General features: G+C 45.4%; 1 protein-coding gene across 2 annotated transcripts in view; it reads left to right on the top strand.

The window, feature by feature from the left end:
- ITFG1 (integrin alpha FG-GAP repeat containing 1) overlaps positions 1–19,167 on the top strand; it is a 115,384-nt gene extending 96,217 nt beyond the window's left edge. Inside the window, exons 17-18 of one of the 2 annotated variants that reach the window (XM_058154772.1) lie at positions 7,458–7,575; positions 17,865–19,167. In XM_058154772.1, coding sequence (XP_058010755.1) covers positions 7,458–7,575; positions 17,865–17,924 — 178 coding nt within the window. In that variant the 3' untranslated portion in view covers positions 17,925–19,167. The remainder of the gene's footprint in view (positions 1–7,457; positions 7,576–17,864) is intronic. The other variant, XM_058154773.1, reaches the window with a different exon arrangement.
- The last annotated feature ends 204 nt before the right edge of the window (positions 19,168–19,371 follow it).

Genomic DNA, 19,371 nt, shown 5'->3' on the forward strand with positions numbered 1-19,371 from the left:
GTTCTGTGGGTGTGGCTTGGTGGGCATGGTGTGGCTTGGTGGGTGGGGCTTGGCGGGCTTGGCAGGAGAAGGATACTGCAAAATCTCCATTCCTTCCCCACTCCTGGGGGAAGGATATTGCAAAATCTCCATTCCCACCCCACTCTGGGGCCAGCCAGAGGTGGTATTTGCTGGTTCTCTGAACTGCTCACAATTTCCGCTACTGGTTCTCCGAACTGCTCACAATTTCCGCTACCGGTTCTCCAGAACCTGTCAGAACCTGCTGGATTTCACCCCTGGTTTGAACTATCAGCTGGCTGTGTCGCCTCCCTCCCTTGACCCAGGTCATCACACTTTTCCCTCCCTGTAGGATTTGTCTCTGAGCCTGCATATCCTTTCTCTTTTTTCCATGAGCATCTTTTATTCTCAGTCCCTGGGTACTGTACCGTATCCCACTTCTATCTAAAACCTTCCGTGACAGTTTTTCTTAATAATGTACCGAACACTAAAGACTTGCATGGGGTTTTTCCACCCAAAAACTTACTGTATAAAGTTTAAGCTGCTGTTCCTTTTCTCTAAACTTAACGCTAATTCTGCGCTTGCCTTTATTTTCCTATCTCATCCTGTTGTCTTCCTTACGCGTTCACAACTGTTCCTCTTCTTATTTAAGCTTATACATTTCTATCTCTGGGTTCTGATTCTATGCTCCCATTTCTGTCTTGGCAACACTGGTGGTTGTTTTTTTTTTTTAATCTTAACTATTTCTTCGCTCTTTACATCTTTCTTTTTCCCTCAGGTTTTCAAGTTTTTGTAGACCATCTCAGTCCATTTGCACATGAAAACCTTTTTCCCCCGCTCCTTTATAAACTTGCAAATGGCCTTTTTTCCCCCCTCCCCCGCCTCCAAACCAGCACATTAAGTTCTTTATATCTGGTGCTGGTCTGTAAAGCCCTGGATTGCTACTCTCCATGGACTTCATACGGTTTGCAGATTCCTCCCTCTTCCTTCTTTCTCCCTCCCTTGACTCTCAGTAGTCTTCCAGCTCCAAGAACTGAAGTTTTCTTCAGACTTACAACCAGGGGTGAAATGCTCCCTGGTCGGACCGGATCACCCGATCCGGTAAGCGATCGTGGCAGGTGGTTTGGAGAACCGGTAGCAATTGCAGTGCGAGGCTCCGCCCACCCACCCGTCATTACATCCTGGTTCTAACCAGGAAGTAATGTGTTTTGTACCCTCTGCGCATGCACAGAAAGGTTTTGTGCATGCGCAGAGAGTCTGTGCGTGCATGTGACATGCGCATGACTGAAGCTAACACGTGTGTGCGGCGCAGGCACTTCCAAACCGGTAAGGAACGTAAGTAAGATTTCACCCCTGCTTACAACCATTCATTTAGTGACCACTCAAAATTACCATGGCCCTGAAAAAAAGGGACTTATCCATGAGCCCTTGGGCTGTCGCAAACATTTCCATGGTATGTGGTCACAATTTGGTCGCTTGGCAACCAATATGTATTTATGACCATTGCGGTGGTCGAATGATGGCCGTTTCTGGCCTTCCTAGTTAGCTTCAGAGGGACAAAATCAGTGAAGAAATCCAGATCCATTTAATGACTGCATGATTCACTTAACGGTTGCAGAGAGAGGAGCAAAACTGGCTAAATCTGGATCTTCTGCTTCGGACATCACGAAGCCTTCTTTAAGCAGGAAAACAAGGAAAACGGGTCATGAAGAGGATGTGTACCGTCCCAGACAATCCTACAGACCCTGCTCAAACATCGTTTATATGCTACGTGCTGGATAAAATTAAGTCTGGAAGTGTTACATAAATTGATAAATTAGTCTGGAATTGTTACATAAATGCTCTCTTGTATTTATGTAACAATTAACAAGGCCTGACCCCTGTCTGAATGCCTCTGAAACTTATCTGGTCTTCCCTATTCAAAAACTGCCACTTGGGGAGATTCCTGTATTATAGGCAGAAAGCAATAAAGTAGCAAGTCTGAATTCTACACCAGTGTGGGTTGTTCCAGCCTGACAGATAAAAAGATAAAGGTAAAGGTTTCCCTCGCACATACGTGCTAGCCGTTGCCGACTCTAGGGAGCGGTGCTCATCTCCGTTTCAAAGCCGAAGAGCCAGCGCTGTCTGAAGACGTCTCCGTGGTCATGTGGCTGGCATGACTCAACGCCAAAGGCACACGGAACGCTGTTACCTTCCCACCAAAGGTGGTCCCTATTTTTTCTACTTGCATTTTTACATGCTTTTGAAACTGCTAGGTTGGCAGAAGCTGAGACAAGTAACGGGAGCTCACCCCGTTACATGGCAGCACTAGGGATTCAAACCGCCGAGCTGCCGACTTTTCGATCAACAAGCTCAACATCCTAGCCCCTGAGCCACCGCGTCCCTAGCTGACAGATACAACAAAGTAAATACAACTTTTCATACCGTAAAGAACCCTGCCGCATATTATACATGCCTTTTTCAAACTATATACTTAGGGAGGAAAATTGATACGTTCACATAAACGTAGCAAAAGGCATTCAAGGATTTGAACAATGGAAATAAGACGTAAAAATATCCGAAAGAATTCGGGATAACTCAGGAAATCTAATTTAAGCCCGGATGACTCAAGACATGGTAAAGCATCATGAGATCCTTGTAATCAGATCTCAGTTCAACAAAGCGATGCCCCGACTTGTGATACCCTCCTCCTTTGAAATAAACAATAAGTATTCAGGTGTCAAAGAATTCTTCCTCCAAACGAATTTCAATCATTATTCTGTTATTTTACTCCTGGCGTTTACCGAAGAACTGCCATTCCAGATTTATGTATGTTATAAAAAGACCACATTGATTTCAATTTTCGCTCTGTTTAAGATTTATTGATCATAGAGGCTGACCTCAACAGTTGATAAATCTTTATTATAACCTTAAAACAAAACCATTCTTGTTAATAATAATAATAATAAACTTTATTCATCTTTGGAACTCGCGGGAGAGGGGAACCAGTAAGTGTTTGTTTTATAATGTAATCATAGGGCAGTTGGTTGAGAAAAAGTGAAGGCTGCCTAGATAATATTTCTAGAAATAGAGAAGTCATTTCTAGAAAATGAAAGGCAGTGTTTGTTTTTGTTTTTGTTTTTGTTTTTTGCAGGTACAGATAGTCTCCCACTTACAACAGTTCATTTAGTGACTATTCAAAGTTACGATGGCACTGAAAAAGATGACTTATGACCATTTTTCATAGTTACAACCATGGTCACGGGATCAAAATCCAGATGCTTGGCAACTGGTTCAGACTTACGGCCGCTGCTGCGTCCCAAGGTCACGCAGTTCCCCTTTTGCGACCTTCTGACAAGCCAAGTTTACGAGGAAGCCACTTACCAACTGGGTGGCTAGCTTATGAACTGGAGTGATTCACTTAACAACTCTGGCAAGAAAGGTCATCAAATGGGCAAAACTCACCTAACCGATGTCTCACGTAACAGCAGAAATGTCAGGGGTGGGAGGGGTCAGCCAGTCCTTGCAACTACTGGTTCGGCGAACCAGATTAAAATTAACATCCGGTTCACCCGAACCGGTCTGTACCAACTGAATCCCAGCCCTGGCTACAGCCCTAATTCCAGCCTGAGTTAGGTCATAAGTTGAGGACTACCTGTCTGTTAATTTAATAAATAAATAAATCCCCTGGAGGTTTAGGGAAGCTCGGTGTGATTAGAAGCACATCATTTATTCCAACTCAGCAGGCATCATCTCCTTAATTATTATTTTTTTAAAAAAAGAAAAAGAAAAGTAAGAGAAAGAATAAAGGCTTAAAACTAGAGAGGATTGGAGAAGCGATCGGAGCACCTCTTTCAAATGCGTCTCCCTGAAGATCGTCTATACGGCCGCACTGGAATCGCTCTCCGTGAATTGAGCACGGGGAGATTTCATTTTGCTGAAACGCATTAAGTGGAATCGATATCAAACGGCTTTCGTCCTGAGGAAAGCGCACGATGATACATGAGTGACTAAATGCCCCTTTGTGGCTGAATATTGACATACTATTTATGAACTTCCAATAATCTATGCAGCCATTTGCCAAGCAATTAAATACAGAGCCACCGTTGCTTTCTTTTCCCTCCTCCTCCCTCCTCCTCACCCCATTCCCTTCTAGCACTGATGATGTTCCCTAGTTGGGTAATGAAATGTCTGCAAAAAAACAACCAGGCTCAGAGACCAGCAAGGACCACACAGTTCCTCCTCTTCCTCCTCCTCCTCCTCCATCATCATCATCATCATCATAAATAATTATAGGCAGGCCTCTAAACTAAAGTTCAATGTTTTAGCCTGAATTGACAGTCAACTTCTTATGCATCTCAGTGGTATGAATTAAGGCATACAGGTAGTCCTCCACTTACAACAGTCCATTTTTCACACTTTTACGACCCTTGCAGCATCTCCACGGTCACATGATCAAAATTTGGCCGCCAATTGGTTCATATTTATGATGGTTTATGACGGTTGCCTTGTCCCTTCTGCGACCTTTTGACGAGCAAAGTCAATGGGGAAGCCAGATTTGACTCAACAACCGTGTTACTAACTTAATAACTCCAGTGATTCGCTTAACGACTGTGGCAAGAAAGGTCATAAAACTCACTTAACCCATCTCGCTTAGGAACAGAAATGTTGGGGCTCTATTGTGGTCGTAAGTTGAGGACTACCTGTACTGGCGTTACCTGAAAGTTAACTTCTGCAAGCTGAAGGGAAGAGCTGCAGAGGTGGTTTTCAGTAGGTTCAGACCAGTTCTGGAGAACCGGTAGCGGAAATTTTGAGTAGTTCGGAGAACCGGTAGTAAAAATTCTGACTGGCCCCGCCCCCATCTATTCTCTGCCTCCCAAGTCCCAGCTGATCGGGAGGAAATGGGGATTTTGCAGTAACCTTCCCTTAGAGAAGGGTGAGAATGGAGATTTTACAGTATCCTTTCCCTGCCATACCCACCAAGCTAGGCCCACCCACGCCCACCAAGCCATGCCCACAGAACCGGTAGTAAAAAAAAATTGAAACCACCACTGAAGAGCTGCTATGCTCTAGTTTGGTACTTAACAACCAAAACTTGCCCGCTGAAGCTCTGAAGGAAACATTATGAAGTCTATGAAAAAAATTAGAAAAGAGAGAGAAATATTCCTAGTTCTAATCCCTTCGTATCATAAAACCTGCTGATTTCCCAAATACGCATCCTTTCCTGTAATCGGTTAGACATTTAGAATACAACTATTCTTATTCTTATGGTTTGTGGCACAATTAGCCAGATGTTTAGATTGGGCTTGGCATTTTTATCCTTCTAGCGAGTCCTTCCCAAGGACCGGGGATAGGCAGATGTGGTGGTTTGATGGTATCGAAGGCATCGTTGCAGGATGGAAGCCGTTCCAAGTCAAGCTGCCTTTTGACTTGATGGATGGCAATTGTCGATGCCAATGGTGTTCAAATGGTGCTCCAGATGTTTTGGAATTGCACCCAAGGCGCCTATCACTATTAGTACTATCTTTCCTTCTTCTTCTTTTTTTCTTTCTTTCTTCCCCTCTACCACAGTCGTTCTGTTTGCAGGTCTATATATGTTATGACATGTGTGTGTGTGTGTGTGTGTGTGTGTGTGTGTGTGTGTGTGTGTGTGGACATGCTGGCTCAGGGGCTAGGACGTTGAGCTTTTCGATCGAAAGGTCAGCAGCTCAGCGGTTCGAATCCCTAGTGCTGCCGTGTAACGGGGTCAGCTCCCGTTACTTGTCCCAGCTTCTGCCAACCTAGCAGTTTTGAAAGCATGTAAAAATGCAAGTAGAAAAAATAGGGACCACCTTTGGTGGGAAGGTAACAGCGTTCCGTGCACCTTTGGCATTGAGTCATGTCGGCCACATGACCATAGAGACGTCTTCGGACAGAGCTGGCTCTTCAGCTTTGAAACGAAGATGAGCACCGCCCCCTAGAGTCGGCAACGACTAGCACGTATGTGCGAGGGGAACCTTTACCCATATAAACCTTACCCTACATGTTATCATGTTATGATTCTCCCCAGTCCTTTTTCTTCTGTTACACTTTCTCCAGGTACTACAACATCCATCATCCAAACTTTTTTTTTTTTGCCTTTCTTATTGACAGTTGTTAAATCTGACCTGTTATGGGGCGAGTGTTTGAATTCCAAAGTCTCAGAGACTTTCAACTAGGCACAAGGACAGTTTTTTTCTCCCCATGTCATCACTCTGCTAAACAACTAATTCCCACAACACTATCAAACTATTTAGTAAGACTGTATTAATATTATTCTTCTGATCTTTTCTATTACCTGTCTCCTTTTCTACTTATGACAATAACTTTGATGCTTGTGTCTTTACGATTTATATTGTTTTATTTAGTTTACTAGTATGATTTATGTTGATTGCTTATTTAGTATCCTGTGGCTATCACTAAGTGTTGTATCTTATGATTTATGATGAATATATTTTTATGATTACAATATTGATTTATCACTTATAGCTTTTATGTACAATGAGAGCATATGCACCGAAGACAAATTCCTTGTGTGTCCAATCACACTTGATTAATAAAGAATTCTATTCTATTCTATACTATTCCATTCCATTCCACATTTATTATTCTATTCTATTCTATTCTATTCTATTCTATTCTATTCTATTCTATTCTATTCCATTCCATTCCATTCCATTCCATTCCACATTTATTATTCTATTCTATTCTATTCTATTCTACTCTACTCTACTCTACTCTACTCTACTCTATTCTACTCTACTCTACTCTACGCCGTTCTATTCTTTGTTTTCTATAACTGTGTCTATTTTGCTATCCCACCAGTTATTATTACTAATTCTTAGAAAATTGGCTTATTTCCTGCCACCCAGGGGTTTTTTTATTTGTCGAATACGTATTAGATAATATATATATAATTATAAGCATGTATTGAATACATAAAATGAATACAATTAAAGGGAACATTAGGACAGGGATGGTAGGCATGCTGGTGCTCTTTTGCACGCCCCTTACAGACCTCTTAGGAATGGGGTGAGGTCAACAGTAGCCAGTTTTAAGTTAAAGTTTTTGGGGTTTTGGGATGAAACCACAGAGTCTGGAAGTGCATTCCAGGCATTGACCACTCTGTGGCTGAAGTCATATTTTCTGCAATCGATTTGGAGCTTTCTTCCATTTTCTCTCTTTGTTCCACTTGCACACGTGAACTTGGCAGTGAGTCAACAGCTTCAAACTGCAAGTTAAAACTTTACTCTGACGTGATGGATGCCTCCATGCCAGGGAACAAAGAGACGTTGTTACTCATGCCTTTGCATCCTCTAAAACTCCACATCCGGGAAGCTTGGGATCCAGCATTTGTTTCTCTCTTGGCTTTCCCCATCCCCTGTGGAAGAGCTTCTCTTCCATGGGACCACTGATTGATCTTGTATTCTTCTCTTTTCCCCCCCCCCCCACCCCCTTCACAGCTGGAGCGCTAAGCTTTACCTGACCCCGAGTAACATCGTACTGCTAACAGCAATTGCCTTAATAGGAGTCTGTGTCTTCATTCTAGCCATCATTGGCATACTGCACTGGCAGGAGAAGGTAAGCTTGTCAATATTTTTCTACCTTGTTTGTTGAGCAGAGGCCATATTTAGAAAGAGCTTTGTATCACACCAAGGGTTGGCAGTAGAAAAAATAGCAATAACCCTTAGACTTATATACCGCTTCACAGTGCTTTTACAACCCTCTGTAAGCGGTTTATAGAGTCAGCGTTTTGTCCCCACAACAATCTGGGTCCTCATTTTACCGACCTCAGAAAGATAGAAGGCTGAGTCAACCTTGAGCTGGTGAGGATTGAACTCCTGGCTTTGGGCAGAGTTTGTCTGCAATTCTGCATTCTAAACACTGTGCCACCATGGCTTCCTTCCTTCCTTCCTTCCTTCCTTCCTTCCTTCCTTCCTTCCTTCCTTCCTTCCTTCCTTCCTTCCTTCCTTCTCAAAAGCACTTAGACTTATATACCACTTCACAGTGCTTTTACAGCCCTCTCTAAGCTGTTTAAAGAGTCCGCCTCTTGCCCCCAACAATCTGGGTCCTCATTTTACCGACCTCAGAAAGATGGAAGGCTGAGTTCACCTTGAGCCGGTCAGGATCGAACTGTTGGCAGCGGCCAGTGAGTTAGCCTTGCAATTCCGCATCCGGACCACTGCGCCACCACGGCTCTTCCAATTTCAAATGAAATGGAAATGAATTGAAAATTAAATTTCAAAGCTGCTCTTTCCATTTTAGAGGGGCTTTCCCGTTGCACAAAGCCACAATTTGCTCATCCGGAGCCCACGCAACATACCGTGCCAGGGCTGCACGACTGTTTTCCAGGCTAATGGGAAATGCACTCAGCCTTTACCTGACCTGCTTATAAAGGACGCATTTCAAAACTTACTGGATCGCTGCTCCAGGGCCAGAGCTACATTTCATTCCCTTTCCTTTACGCATATCTGTTATTTAAATAGTTCGTGGGTTTATTCCCCAGCCGTGTATTTAATCATTTTCCTCTTTCTGTCACATTTCTGTAACAGTGGCTGGAGGTGGCCGAGACTGGGGGTGACCCAAGGGCTTAGGTTGTGCGCTTCTGCGCAAAAATCATAAGCCAAGGCAGTCACAACACAGTAAATAGATCCCACCCGTTGCAGGAGGCTAAGCCCCAGTAAAACCACATGGTTATCAGCCTTTAGGAGTCAAGTCAGTGCTGCGGATTTCCGCTTCTTAATGGAAATTTAAGGGATAACATTGGTGCCATCAATCGAGGTTTACCCCTTAAGACCCACACACACCCCATGTGGAAAAACTAGCTTGATATTTATTTTTGCAAGTTCCAAGTATTTTTAAGGTCTGAAGTAAATATTAAGCCTCAGGAAGACTTAAGACGCCCCTTTTCTCCTTAAATCCTCATTTTTTACACCAGGTTTTTGGGAGTTTCTTTAAGCCGTAGCATTTTCCTTCTTAATTTCCTTCCTTCCTTCCTTCCTTCCTTCCTTCCTTCCTTCCTTCCTTCCTTCCTTCCTTCCTATCTTCCCCCCCCCCTTTCTTTTTTTCTCTCTATCTTCCCTTCCTTCTCTTTATCCTCCCTCCCTCCCTCTCTTTCTTCCTTCCTTCCTTTCTTTTCTATCTTCCTTCCCTCCCTTCCTTCTAACTCCTTCCCTCCCTCCCTTTCTTCTTTTCTCTCTGTCTTCCCTCCTTCCCTTCCTTCTCGTTATCCTCCTCCCTCCCCCCCTCCCTCTCTTCCTTCTTTCCTTCTTTCCTTCCTTCCTTCCTTCTCTCTATCTTCCTTCTTTCCCTTCCTTCTCTTTATCCTCCCTCCCTCCCTCTCTTCCTTCTTTCCTTCCTTCCTTCCTTTCTCTCTATCTTCCCTCCCTCCCTTCCTTCTAACTCCCTCCCTCCCTCCGTCCCTTCCATTTTTGCTTCAGCCCTTTCTTCTTTTCCTTCTCCCTTCCCTTCCCTCCCTTCCTTCTGTCTCTCTCTCTCCTCCTTTCTCCCTTCTTTTCTTCCATTCATTAGGGAGTGTGTTGGAACAGTGACCATTGCCAAGATTAGAAAGAACGAACGTCTTCTGGTCTCCCAATTTGCTCTCCAAGGTCCCAGGGAGGTTAAAGGACAGCATTAAAACTGCCTTTTAGAAGTTTGTTGAGCTGGAAACATTTGGGTGACCTCTGCCCATGTGGAGGGGCGGGTGTCTTGTCTTGAAAAGCTCCCAGGACAATGCGGCTCCAGCAATGAATGAAATTTAAATCAGCCTTTCTTTTTTTTTCTTTTTTTTATTCAGCTCGGCTGCAATAGAAAGCAGTTTCTTCCCTCTGAATTAAGTGCCCTTGCCGGCTTTCTTATTGACAAGCTTCAAAATAGAGATATTTTACCCAACTACGAGCAAAGCTGCTATTTTACTCTATTGAAGCGCATTGATTCCCAGAAGTTACTTAAAAAGCTTTCTTTTTTCAATGCCACAAAAGAACAAATCTGTCCCCATTTCTCGTAGGGCTTTCTATTCATAGCCGTTCAACAGCAGGGATAGACAGTTAAGTGTTGCCGGCTGGGCAAGCCATAATCATACCTGTGGAAATTATATCTCTTTTTTTATTATTATTTGAGGCTTGCGGTGGCTTGTTGTTCTTCGTGACATCAACTAACCTAGTTAAATGTTTCCGAAGGTTTTGCTTGCAAATTAGCCGAGATTAGAACCGCGGATCCTTGCGCCACGTTAGCACCAAGGAACAGGAAGGGCGTACAAAGCAATAATGCAATTCAGTTCTTGAGACAACACCCGACACATTATACCAAACGATGTCAGCACGATTGTTCTTTTGCTCTTCCACCCCCTAAGTTCTAAACGGAACATTATAATCCATCAGTTGGCTGCCGGGCTTTCTAAAGCAACCGAAAAATAATAAGAGGGAAGGGCACTCTGTTTTAGCACGGGAGGAAGTGCCTAGTTTGAAGAACGGTACGGAAACTGGAATAGCATGAATTCTCCTGGAAAGAAACCTGGCTTATAGGAGGAAGGCGGCTGTCAGGTTCCGGACAGGCACTTAGAAAGAAGACCAACCAGGTTCCTGGGTGTAGCAATCTTTATCCGGGGCTCCGGCATGTTCACACAATCAATCACAGTGAAGAAAATAGCGCTATCATGCAGTGTTCCCCACTACCTTTTTAATGTCTCCCGTGCTCCACCTCCCCAGCCGTGACCCCAACACGCTTTCGGCCTGTAATTCAGCCAACACCCTGCCCCTTAATTCAGGCTGGCCAGCTAGTTCCTTAGACAAGCCGAGACTCAGCAATGTCTCTGTGGCTTGGCTCTGTCGGCTGTTTAGTGGCCCCGTCTCCCAGTTGTGCTGCGGGGACGCCAGCATCGGTTTCCGGGAACATGGCTGTGGCCGCAGCAGCGGTGAGAGCTTCATGCCGTGTCTGGTACGGCGACAGCAGCACCAGTGCTGGCGTGGCCGGCAAATCCACAATCGGCCTTGGACCCCTATGAGAGTCTCCTGGCCCCGCTTGAATGACAGCCCCAAGCATCATCGCGTGGGGGCTGACAGCGGCTTTGTCTTAGCTTCTTCCAAGCTGCTGTGACCAAGGCCCAAGTAGGGATTACTAAACACAATTCAGTCCTCAACAAACTTATTTTATTAAAACAGCTAAGAATTAATTCATTCTCAGCTTCATCCAAAACAAAATTCTTAATAACCAGTCCCTTGGCCTTATCACCAACCTTTGTCTTCTTTGGCAACCTGCCAAAGGCTTTTCTTGGCAAAACACCCACAAAGTTCAAGAGACGCTGACAAGAAGCACAGAAATCAATATTGCTTTTCTACAAAGGATCCAACAGCTCGTTGCTGCTCTTTTAAGCCTTATGGGAGGGGCTAATCATCTTCTGGCCTTACTCCCGAGTCGTCCTTTTTGCTTTATCTGCTCTTGCCTTCTGGCAATTCTGTGAATGCGTGCATTAGGAACAGGCTCCTCCTGTTCCTCTGCCTCTCTGCTGATCGCCTCTGGAGGCTCTGGAGTCCAAGCATCGCTCCCAGATGGCCCTGGCCCCATCTCTGCCTCTTGACATAGAGCCCTCGTCCAGGCCTTCCCCTAACTCCAGAATAAGAATAAGAATAACAATAATTTAATTTCTATACCGCCCTTCTCCCGAAGGACTCAGGGCGGTTTCCAGCCAGGTAAAAACACAATAAAACATACAATATACAGTTAAAAACCCATTAAAAAACCTATTCAATTTGGCCCATTAGTTAAAATACACACTAAAACCATAAAAACCTAATTAAAATTACTAATAGTTTTATGCCAGTCCTGCACGGAAGAATAAGTACGTCTTCAGCTCACGGCGAAAGGTCCGGAGGTCAGGGAGCTGTCGAAGTCCTGGGGGAAGCTCGTTCCAGAGGGTAGGTGCCCCCACAGAGAAGGCTCTCCCCCTGGGGGTCGCCAGCCGACATTGTTTGGCTGACGGCACCCTGAGGAGGCCCTCCCTATGGGAGCGCACAGGTCGATGGGAGGCAAACGGTGGCAGCAGGCGGTCCCGTAAATAGCCCGGTCCTGAGCCACGGAGCGCTTTAAAGGTGGTAACCAACACCTTGAATTGCACCCGGAAGACCACAGGAAGCCAGTGCAGCTTGCGCAGGAGTGGTGTTATATGGGAGCCACGAGTAGCTCCCTCCAGGAGCTCCAGGACTGGCCCGTGCTCTTTCTCACTCTCATCGCTGTCCAACTCTGCTGCCAGCTCCGCAGGCTGCTGGCGGACAACAACACAAGCCCGAGTTTCAACAGCAAACAGAAATAGTTCAAATTAAGTATAGTTTAGGATGGATCATTTTCCTCCCCGCCTCCTCCGTGGTACAAGAAATGGGATGTAGCAGAGAAAGCATCTTGTGTGCTTCGTCATTAAGACTAAATGGGAATTGCTGTGGTGCGCTTTCTTTAACATGCCAGAAGCATTTCCTGCCGAGAAGTAAAATCAACGATGGCTTGTGTTACCAATTTCTGGTCGATTCCACCCCTCCCCTGCTGTCTTATACAGCTCCTCAGCACGCCAAGCCTTTTCTCTCAAGGCCGTTCGTGGCACCCCAGGAACGCACTTATGAGCTTGCATGATTACCAAAACCCAAAGGGCACATGAATCCTAACTCCTAAATATTGAGGCGCCCCAGAGAGAAACGTTCCTAAATGCCCTGTCTAGCTAGCTATCCTAGTTTGAAGTCTTCACCAATAGCACTTAGCAATAGCACTTAGACTTATATACCGCTTTATAGTGCTTTACAGCCCTCTCTAAGCAGTTCACAGAGTCAGCCTCTTGCCCCCAACAATCTGGGTCCTCATTTTACTCACCTCGGAAGGATGGAAGGCTGAGTCAGCCTTGAACCTGGTAAGATTTGAACTGCAGGCAGCCGGCAGGCAGCAGAAGTATCCTGCAGTACTGAATTCTAACCACTGCACCACTGAGGCTCACCAAGGCATAGATTTCCCACTTCTTCCCCAGTGCACCTTCAAATCAGGAGTCCTCAACATACGCCTGGTCACTCAGCAACCGTTCAGAATTTGGATGGACTCCCTAGGGATACAAATTACCCTGCTGCAAAGTTCTGATCCTTTCCCAACGCAATCGCATAATTGCATTTTGGACACTTGGCAACCAGCCCACCTTTATAGTCCTTTGCAGAATCCTGTAATCACCTGGTCATGTTTTACAACGTCTTTGCCCTAACCCGGCATATACTTTCCATTTTCGGCAAAACTGGGCCATAATGATGAACAATTGGTTCACTTGAGACCCTTGATGTTTCCTTAATGACCACAGCACTCACTTAACAAGTGACTTTGCTTGCGAGTCACTTTAGCCTTCTGTTCCATTATCCGGCAAGAAGCTGCTGTACGGAACCTCAAAGCAAATAAAATAAACTTCTGATTTTTTTTAAAATGAGTTTTGGCAATATAATTTCACTCACAAAGCAAACCCCGACCTAAAAATCATTCGCTTTTTGCCGCCAATGGTCAACACTAAATAAACAAGCCGTGGTCGGTTGCCTTTAAGCGGGATCAGATGCACCTATTATGATTCCGTTCGAACGAATCCTCAACCCGGCGGGCTGGACAAATGCGGGCAGCGTGTCTGCTTGTTTAGATCCCTGCCATTAAGGGAAAGTTGCAAAATAACCTTTTGAAAATGTCATCCGTGGGAAAGGAGATACAACGGGTTCAGAGTTAAGAATGGAAAAGAGGAAAGGCAGGCAGGCAACGCGGCCCATTATGCAGCGTGAATTCTTTGCCGAGATAATGGACGGGTAGAAGGGAATGTGTCATGGGGTGTTTTTATAGACTGAGACATGTCAGAGCCTTTGTGGCAGGAACACGTTCCTGCCAAGAAGTCGGGAGTGTGATTAACACCTGAACAGCCACACTTTTCCCTGAAGGATAAAGGGTTGACAGTAAAATCCAAAGCAGCAACTGAAGTCCCAGTTCATCCACAGGCAGCGAGAACACCTTGTCAGATTAAGGGTGAGATGGTAATGATGCATGTCTCACATGCCAGCTTCAGAAAAGAACCATCGTACCCCTTGCCTGCTTTTGACTTCGCCTTGGTTATGAATACAAGGCAGAGCCACGCTGGGTCAGATTCCAGGTTTATCTGATGCAAGGTTTATCTGTCCCAGGACTCTGTTTCGTGGTTCGCAGCCAGGTGGGAAACCAAGAAGCAGGACATGAGTACAGTTGATAATAAAGCCGTGCTTAATGAAGAGAGCCAGTTTGGCCTGGTGGTGAAGGCAATGGGCTAGAAAGCAGGAGACAGTGAGTTCTGGAGCTGCCTTAGGCATGAAAGTTGGCTGGGTGACTTTGGGCCAATCACTGGGAGACGGTGAGTTCTAGTCCCACTTTAGGCATGAAAGCTGGTGAGGTTATTCACCAGAAGATGGGGAGTTCTAGTCCCACTTTAGGCATGAAAATTGGCTGGGTGACTTTGGGTCATTCACCAGGAGACCGTGAGTTCTAGTCCCACCTGAGGCAGGAAAACTGACAGAGTGACTTTGGGCCAATCACTGGGAGACGGTGAGTTCTAGTCCCACCTTAAGCATGAAAGCTGGTGGGGTGAGTTTGGGTCATTCACCAAAAGATGGGGAGTTGTATTCCCACCTTAGGCATGAAAGTTGGCTGGGGGACTTTGGGTCATTCACTAGGAGACAGTGAGTTCTAGTCCCACCTTAGGCAGGAAAGCCGACCGGGTGACTTTGGACCAATCACTGGGAGACGGTGAGTTCTAGTCCCACCTTAAGCATGAAAGCTGGTGAGGTTATTCACCAGAAGATGGGGAGTTCTAGTCCCACCTGAGGCAGGAAAACTGACAGAGTGACTTTGGGTCATTCACCAGGAGACCGTGAGTTCTAGTCCCACCTTAAGCATGAAAGCTGGTGAGGTTATTCACCAGAAGATGGGGAGTTCTAGTCCCACCTTAAGCATGAAAGCTGGTGGGGTGAGTTTGGGTCATTCACCAAAAGATGGGGAGTTCTAGTCCCACCTTAGGCATGAAAATTGGCTGGGTGACTTTGGGTCATTCACCAAAAGATGGGGAGTTCTAGTCCCACCTGAGGCAGGAAAACTGACAGAGTGACTTTGGGTCATTCACTAGGAGACAGTGAGTTCTAGTCCCACCTTAGGCATGAAAATTGGCTGGGTGACTTTGGGCCAATCACTGGGAGACGGTGAGTTCTAGTCCCACCTTAGGCATGAAAGTTGGCTGGGTGACTTTGGGCCAATCACTGGGAGACGGTGAGTTCTAGTCCCACTTTAGGCATGAAAATTGGCTGGGTGACTTTGGGTCATTCACTAGGAGACAGTGAGTTCTGGAGCTGCCTTAGGCATGAAAGTTGGCTGGGGACTTTGGGTCATTCACCAGGAGACCGTGAGTTCTAGTCCCACCTTAAGCATGAAAGCTGGTGAGGTTATTCACCAGAAGATGGGGAGTTCTAGTCCCACTTTAGGCATGAAAATTGGCTGGGTGACTTTGGGTCATTCACCAAAAGATGGGGAGTTGTATTCCCACCTTAGGCATGAAAGTTGGCTGGGGACTTTGGGTCATTCACCAAAAGATGGGGAGTTCTAGTCCCACTTTAGGCATGAAAGTTGGCTGGGGACTTTGGGTCATTCACTAGGAGACAGTGAGTTCTAGTCCCACCTGAGGCAGGAAAACTGACAGAGTGACTTTGGGTCATTCACCAAAAGATGGGGAGTTCTAGTCCCACCTTAAGCATGAAAGCTGGTGGGGTGAGTTTGGGTCATTCACTAGGAGACAGTGAGTTCTGGAGCTGCCTTAGGCATGAAAGTTGGCTGGGGACTTTGGGTCATTCACCAAAAGATGGGGAGTTCTAGTCCCACCTTAGGCATGAAAGTTGGCTGGGGACTTTGGGTCATTCACCAAAAGATGGGGAGTTGTATTCCCACCTTAGGCATGAAAGCTGGTGGGGTGAGTTTGGGTCATTCACCAGGAGACCGTGAGTTCTAGTCCCACTTTAGGCATGAAAATTGGCTGGGTGACTTTGGGTCATTCACTAGGAGACAGTGAGTTCTAGTCCCACCTTAAGCATGAAAGCTGGTGGGGTGAGTTTGGGTCATTCACCAAAAGATGGGGAGTTCTAGTCCCACCTTAAGCATGAAAGCTGGTGAGGTTATTCACCAGAAGATGGGGAGTTGTATTCCCACCTTAGGCAGGAAAGCCGACCGGGTGACTTTGGGTCATTCACTAGGAGACAGTGAGTTCTAGTCCCACCTTAGGCAGGAAAGCCGACCGGGTGACTTTGGGTCATTCACCAGGAGACCGTGAGTTCTAGTCCCACCTGAGGCAGGAAAACTGACAGAGTGACTTTGGGTCATTCACCAAAAGATGGGGAGTTCTAGTCCCACCTTAGGCAGGAAAGCCGACCGGGTGACTTTGGGCCAATCACTGGGAGACGGTGAGTTCTAGTCCCACCTTAGGCAGGAAAGCCGACCGGGTGACTTTGGGTCATTCACCAAAAGATGGGGAGTTGTATTCCCACCTTAGGCATGAAAGTTGGCTGGGTGACTTTGGGTCATTCACTAGGAGACAGTGAGTTCTAGTCCCACCTTAAGCATGAAAGCTGGTGAGGTTATTCACCAGAAGATGGGGAGTTGTATTCCCACCTTAGGCATGAAAGTTGGCTGGGGACTTTGGGTCATTCACCAAAAGATGGGGAGTTGTATTCCCACCTTAGGCAGGAAAGCCGACCGGGTGACTTTGGGTCATTCACCAAAAGATGGGGAGTTCTAGTCCCACCTTAGGCATGAAAGTTGGCTGGGTGACTTTGGGCCAATCACTGGGAGACGGTGAGTTCTAGTCCCACCTTAGGCATGAAAGCTGGTGGGGTGAGTTTGGGTCATTCACCAGGAGACCGTGAGTTGTATTCCCACCTTAGGCATGAAAGTTGGCTGGGTGACTTTGGGTCATTCACTAGGAGACAGTGAGTTCTAGTCCCACCTTAGGCAGGAAAGCCGACCGGGTGACTTTGGACCAATCATTCTCTCTCAGCCCAACTCAACTTTTAGGATTGTTGTTCTGGGGAAAACAGGAGGAGGCTAGAGTGTTAGGTTTGTTCGCCACCTTGAGTTATCTATAAAAATAATGAAGGAAGGATAAAAATTAAAAAATAATCGTTTTTTAAAAATCTCTAAAATAGGTTTATGTTTATAAAAAAAAAAGTAAACCCACCTTTTCGGGACTGCAGATTTTCCCGGGGTTTTTAACGAGACTGATGCCCCATTAGGATAATTCTTCCGACACACATCATTAGGTCAAAAGTGGGCATTGTGAATAGGGCAAGAGAGAGATACCCTGTTTAAAACAAAACTGGAACAGGAGCATTTCAAGCTCCCTTCCTCATCCCCCCCCAAAGACTCAGCATGTATGTGCTGTACCATAATGGTCCTTTTTATTTTATTGTCCTAAAAGAAAAAAGCTTGATGTACCAACAATGGCCTTGCACCAAAGAATTTAGATTTATGGTGGCCACTTTTGGCTAGACTCTTCAGCCTGATGCCTAATAAACTATTATCCGTCAAGGGTTTTAGTAAGCATTCCAGCAGTATCTTTTAGGGCAGGGGTCTGCAAACTTGGCTCTTTTAAGACTTGTGGACTTCAACTCCCAGAGTTCCTCAGCCAGCAACAGTTGGGAGTTGAAGTCCACAAGTCTTAAAAGAGCCAAGTTTGCAGACCCCTGTTTTAGGGTAATCATTTTTTGTGTGATTTTTACAGTTCCGATCATCAGCGTTAGGCGCAGCCACCAAAAGCATATTTCATTTTTCCCCCTAAAATAATCGTTTTATCGTTGCCGTTGTTCCAGAAAGCGGACGATCGCGAGAAAAGGCAAGAAGCGCACCGATTCCACTTCGATGCCATGTGATCGACCTTTCTATCTCGATGGAGGAACTACCGTTCGATCCAAACTAACCTACCGAATCACATACAGACCGAAGGAGGAAGCATTTTTGCTGTGGTATTTGTAAATGTTGTTTTGTTTGTTTCCTTTTAATTTATTTGTAAAGCGATAGCCTCGAGCCCATTTCAGAGGATGGATTGTATATATTCGCCATTGTCTTTTATTTAATAAATTCCTCTCTCCCCCACCCCCCGTAGATCCTACTGCTGTGATGGCGAACCTATGGCACGCATGTGGGCATGCCCGCCATCACCCCAGCTCAGCCAGCTGGTCGTCGGGTTCCCAGCGCTCTGGGATATACACACACGCCTTCCGATTTGGGCACACTGTGTCTAAAAGGTTCGCCATCGCTGTTCTACTGCATGCATTCCATATTCTCACTTTCTTCCCTTATAACTGTCTTTCCTGAAAAGACGGTTCTGCGTAAATTGAAGTTTCAGTGAGCCAAGACAAAAAAACCAAAAAGAAAACCCCAACCCTAGTGCCACTTGACTAAGTCCGATGGTCATTTATCTCTTTCCAAAAATCATGACGTCCACGTTTATAATTTAATCCTCCAGCAAAACGGTTAGATTCTCCTGATTGTACCGGGAGACGTTTTGACTTGAAATGCTTTGGATTGTTTTGTCTTAATCTTTGTATCCAATCAAGTGCAAAGAAAAGCTGAAGGCCGGAAGATTAAAGCACCCTAATAATATTGGAGCAAAAAAAGACTTGATTCACAGATCAGAAACAAAATCAACCTAAGGCAGGCTGCCTTTTGAAATTATGCCAGCCTAAAATCACCACCAGGATATATACCCCTTGTTCATTGTTATCATGCAATTATCCTAAATTTTAATCAGGAAAACAGCCGATAGGTTAAAAATAAAAATTTAAAAACATGTGGAAAAAAAGAAAAAAAGGATCAGAGCATGCTCCTCCAAGGAAAAATTGTGCCTCTCCGCAGCCTGTTACGATGAAGGGCTGGACTAGACTATGTTATGATTTCCTTCTAATCTTCTCGTTGCATACCAAACCATGTCTATGCGCAAAGAGAATCCCAGCCTTTTCCGAATAAGAATTAGGCTGCGGCTATTTGATTAAGAAAACTATTGGAAGCAAGTCTTTTTATGTAAAGCCTCCGTTGCTTTCTTCCTTATATTTGGTTTCTGGTTTTTAAACATTCTTGGCCTGTATTCCTAATAAACAATGTCCATTACGTTAACTCGTATACTGGTTTAATTTGCAAATGGTAAACTTGAGCGTGACTTCCTTTCCTATTTGAGGGGGCTGCCACAAAGAGGGAAGGGGTCAGCCCATGGTGAAATCCAAATTTTTTTACTACCGGTTCTGTGGATCTGGCTTGGTGGGCGTGGCAGAGGAAGGATACTGAAAAATCTCCATTCCCTCCCCACTCCTGGGGGAAGGA

This window comes from Ahaetulla prasina, chromosome 12, assembly GCF_028640845.1.
Source record: "Ahaetulla prasina isolate Xishuangbanna chromosome 12, ASM2864084v1, whole genome shotgun sequence".
Taxonomy (NCBI): domain Eukaryota; kingdom Metazoa; phylum Chordata; class Lepidosauria; order Squamata; family Colubridae; genus Ahaetulla; species Ahaetulla prasina.